General features: G+C 43.7%; 1 protein-coding gene across 1 annotated transcript in view; it reads right to left on the bottom strand.

The window, feature by feature from the left end:
- Positions 1-5,000, bottom strand: part of LOC143299492 (uncharacterized) — a 9,969-nt gene that overhangs the window by 156 nt on the left and 4,813 nt on the right. The window contains exon 4 of the mRNA XM_076612728.1: positions 1-3,290. This exon is cut by the window's left edge and continues 156 nt beyond it. Coding sequence (XP_076468843.1) covers positions 3,043-3,290 — 248 coding nt within the window. The 3' untranslated portion in view covers positions 1-3,042. The remainder of the gene's footprint in view (positions 3,291-5,000) is intronic.

Raw genomic sequence — 5,000 nt, 5'->3', positions numbered from 1 at the left:
GTGTGTGTCAGAGAGAGAGAGAGAGAGAGAGAGTAAAGAAATACACAATATTCTTGCTGACACTGTGATGAAACAGTTTTATTAACAATAACACGAAATTTAACACGTCTAACAAAAATCAAGTATACAAAAATTTATGGCAATAATTTTAACTTTTTTTTTTTGGACGGCTTGTGCATGAGTGCATGTGTATGTGTATGTATGTGTGTGTGTCAGAGAGAGAGAGAGAGAGAGAGAGAGAGAGAGAATTCATCAAAACATTTTCAGTCAATTGATCATCGTTACTAGCACTCTAAAATGCTTTTCCTGTACCGAAAACAACGAGTAGAGAAACAAGACTAACGCGCCATCTTCTGACTACATAATATGGTTCTGGCATTAATGATATTGATTGTTTTGTGGACAAATGCGTCAAATTCAAATGAAGTTTGTAAGATACAAATTATGACAATACATACACATAATGATATGATAATCTTTTATTGAGCAGTATATGTCGCTGCATTTCCAGTGTGTGCCAGTGTGTGTGTGTGTGTGTGTGTGTGTGTGTGTGTGTGTGTGTGTGTGTTTGCGGTCACGTTCTCCCCCTGCGTGAGTTGTAACAAGTTTGTAAACAGCACACACACACACACACACACACACACACACAAAGACACACACACATAGACACTTGCTACCAGGTGTACAATTATTATATTGTTTCGCTACTGATTCTAAAGTGGTCCGAAAGAGGGTGTTTCTGCAATTTCCTGGTGTGAATAATCAATTGCTCAATAGATTTTTCAAGTAAAATAAATGTATGTGTTTACATGTCCTCAGGTGCAAGCGTGAGCAGCGTTGTAGCGAAAGGAATGACGAAAGAAACTGACAAGAAAGGAAGGAAGGAGGAGGGGAGGGAAAATAAAAACAACAGAAAGGTGAAGTGTTTGGCACTGCAGATGTATAATTCACTCTCGGTATGGAAAGCCTTGTCAACGTGATATAGTACAGCACAGTATATACAGTGCGCTGTACAGTGCAATGCAGTCAAGCACAGAACAACACAGCACGACACAACACGACACGACACGACACGACAAAGTACAACACAGCACAACATGATATACTGCACGGTACAACGCATTTCGACGCAACAATGCACAACACGATACGACAAAGCACATTACAACACAACACAACACAGCACAGCCCACTGCAACACATTACAACACAACACAACACAGCACATTACAACACAACACAACCCACTGCAACACATTACAACACAACACAACACAACACAGCCCACTGCAGCACATTACAACACAACACAACGCAACACAACACAGCAGAGCAGAGCACAACACAACACAACACAACACAGCACATTACAACACAACACAACACAGCCCACTGCAGCACATTACAACACAACACAACACAACGCAACACAGCACAACACAACACAGCCCACTGCAGCACATTACATTACAACACAACACAACACAACACAGCCCACTGCAGCACATTACAACACAACACAACGCAACACAACACAACACAACACAGCCCACTGCAGCACATTACAACACAACACAACACAACACAACGCAACGCAACGCAACGCAACACAACACAACACAGCCCACTGCAGCACATTACAACACAACACAACACAACGCAACGCAACGCAACGCAACACAACACAGCACAGCCCACTGCAGCACATTACAACGCAACACAACACAACGCAACACAACACAGCACAGCACAGCACAACTCACCAACCTTACACACCGTGGTATAGGGCTGTGCACACATCATGAGGGAAACCCAAGTCTTTGGTTTGGCCTGTTTGCTGCTGTTTGTGTCTTTGACTGAGTTATCGGTCTTCGCTGATCTCGCATTGGGCTGCCAATGCCAGTTTCTTGGTGGCTGCCTCCGTGTGTTTTGTGGTGATGGTTTGTTTTGTTTTTGTTTCTGATCCCGTTTGTCTGTCTGTCTGTCTGTCTGCCTGCCTGATTGTCTATCAGTCTGCTGTAAAATGAGAAACAGCAGCTTCCACAAAATCTAATTTTTTGAGGCTATTGATCTCTGGTGCTCATTCTCGTTACATAATGCTGGTTTGTAAAAAGAAAAAAAAAAAAAAGACTGGATTGATGGGCTGGTAAGTGGGTAGCTTACTTACTTTTCTTGAGTTATTGGTTGCGTAGTTGTGCGCTTTAGCATAAACAGATCCAATTGCATTTGGCTGTGTTGTTACCGAAACCCCTTTGTCGTCTGGCAAGATAATTATTGTGGGATTTATTACATTCATGTCTGACTTCATATCTCCTTGTCGAAATGAAGAACATTCTTTACCCCCTCCCCCCCCCCCCCCCCTTTTTTTTTTTTTTTTTTTTTTTTTTTTGCTGCGCATCACAAAATACAGAGCTGTTGGATGAACTGTTCTTTAGCTAGAGTCGTTGTCGGGAGTTGAGGGAAAGCAGCTGTGCTTACTCCACTACCCTCGTTAAATAAAAATTCGTTTCGTTTCGTTTCGTTTCGTTTCGTTCCATGGCGCTGCTGATAAAATTAATTCCTGACGATCCTGAGTTCTGGTGGGGGAGTTGAGGGAAAGGATCGGTGTGGGGGGTGGGGGTGGGGGTGGGGCAGTTCAGGAGTGTGGCATGACCTGCACTGTTGTCGTTAGGTCCTGTTCTCAACTGGAGAGGGTCTCTTTCTCCCTCCCTCCTCCCCCTCCCATTCTTCCTCTCTCTCTCTCTCTCATCTCTCCCCCTTCTCTTTCTCTCACTCCTCTCCCCACTCTCTCTACCTTCCCATTCTCTCTCTTCTCCATTCCTCGCTTAAAAAAAAAAAAGAAGTCTAACTCCCGACAGTTTGGGTTGCTCACTCCCCTTTATAAACGATATTACGTTTACTTAAAAAAAAATCCTACTGGAAAAAAAATTTAAAAAAAGAACAACCTCAAACCTGAAACGTAAAAAAACGAAAAAGAAAGAACCGATCCGTGTCGTTGAAGATGGCAAGACGAAGGGGAGGAACACAGCAGTCAGCACCTCATCACTGAGGCATGGAGGTGCCCGGCGGAGCGGTGGAGGGGGGGATACCGAACCCCGGGGGTGGGGGCTGGGCGGGGCCGGGGGGTGGGGGGTAGGTGGGGGCAGTGGGGGGAGGGTAGGCTGGGTCAGAGTAGTTGTAGGCTGGGGGAGGGTTTTCGACGGACTTGTAGGCCGGGGGCTGCTGGGGTCCTCCCATGGGCTGCATGCCGTAGGGGTGAGGCTGGGCGCCCGGATACTGACCGCTGGTTCCTGGAGAGCCAGTCACACAGTTTGGTCATGAGCTGAACGATACATGAATGAATGAATGAATAGGAAATTTGTATTTGTATTTCTTTTTGTCACAAGATTTCTGTGTGTGAAATTCGGGCTGTTCTCCCCAGGGAGAGAGCGTCGCTATACTACAGCTCCACCCATTTTTTTGTAATTTTTCCTGCGTGCAGTTTTATTTGTTTTTTCCTATCGAAGTGGATTGTTCTACAGAATTTTGCCAGAAATAACCCTTTTGTTGCCGTGGGTTCTTTTACGTGCGCTAATGGGTTCTTTTACGTGCGCTAAGTGCATCGGTTTATCGTCTCATCCGAATAAATAACAAGTGACAATGACAAAAAGAGAGAGAATACAATAGCTGAATTACGAACTGAGTAAACATAAAGAGAACGGTAGGGGTGGGGGTGGGGTGGGGGGAGTACATGGATTAATAGACGAATTGTTGAATGTCTGAGCGAAACAGTGAATAGATGAAAGTAAAAATTTATATCAGTGAGCTGATAAGAAAGAAAAGAATGCGGATGTGAAGCTAAAAATCAATGGTGCGTGTACCCTTATAGGAGTGTGGGGTTAGACTATGGTTCTCACTGTGTGTGTGTGTGAGTGTGTGTGTGTGTATGTGTGAGTGTGTTTGTGTGTGTGTGTGTGTTTCTTCTCCCCCTCCCCCATATTTTATTTTTTGGTCGTCTTATATCTTTTTTGAGTTAGCTGATCTTCGTTATTTGAGATGTTTACATTTTATTTCATCTTCTCCTCCTCCTACTCCTTCTCCATTTTCTTCTTATTTTACTCCTGCTTCTACTCCTGATCCTCCTTCTTCTTCTTCGTCGTCGTTGTCTTCTCCTTTCCCCCCACCTCTTCTTTCTTTCTCCTTCTTTCATTCCTCCTCCTCTATTTCGTCTTCCTCCATCGCCACCACTTCCATCTGCTCCTCCTCCTCCTCCTTTCTTCGTCTTTTTTCCTTATCATTGGAGTGGAGTGATGGCCCAGAGGTAACGCGTCCGCCTAGGAAGCGAGAGAATCTGAGCGCGCTGGTTCGAATCACGGCTCAGCCGCCGATATTTTTCCCCCCTCCAGTAGACCTTGAGTGGTGGTCTGGACACTATTCATTCAGATAGACACGTAAAAACAACAACAACAACAACAACAAAACAACAAAAAACCCACGGCAGCAAAAGGGTTGTTCCTGGCAAATTTCTGTTGAAAAATCCACTTCAATAGGAAAAACAAGTAAACCTGCACGCAAGAAAAATTACAAAAAAAAAGAAAAGAAAAAAAAGGGTGGCCCTGTAGTGAAGCGACGCGCTCTCCCTGGGGAGAGCAGCCTGAATTTCACACAGAGAAATCTGTTGTGATAAAAAGAAATACAAATACGATACAGATACATTTTCCTTCTTTACCTTCCCAATCTGCTTCCCCTTATTCTAATCCGTGTTCTCCTTCTCCTCCTCCCCCTAATTTTTTTCTTCTTCTTTTTTTCTATCTTCTCCATCTTTTTCTACTTCTTCTTTTCATCATCCTTCTTTTTCTCTCCCCCCCCCTGTTGTTGTTGTTGTTGTTGTTGGTTTTCATATTCTACTCCTCCTCCTGCTGCTTATTCTTCTTAATCTTTTTGTTTTTCTTGTTTATCTTCATTTCTTATCTTCCTCATACTTTGCTTTTCTATCTTTCTTTAAAAAAAAAAAAAAATTT

The sequence above is a fragment of the Babylonia areolata genome, chromosome 25 (genome assembly GCF_041734735.1).
Source record: "Babylonia areolata isolate BAREFJ2019XMU chromosome 25, ASM4173473v1, whole genome shotgun sequence".
Classification (NCBI taxonomy): domain Eukaryota; kingdom Metazoa; phylum Mollusca; class Gastropoda; order Neogastropoda; family Buccinidae; genus Babylonia; species Babylonia areolata.
The sequence above is the reverse complement of the archived record's forward strand: the minus strand, read 5'-3'. Positions and strand labels throughout refer to the sequence as shown.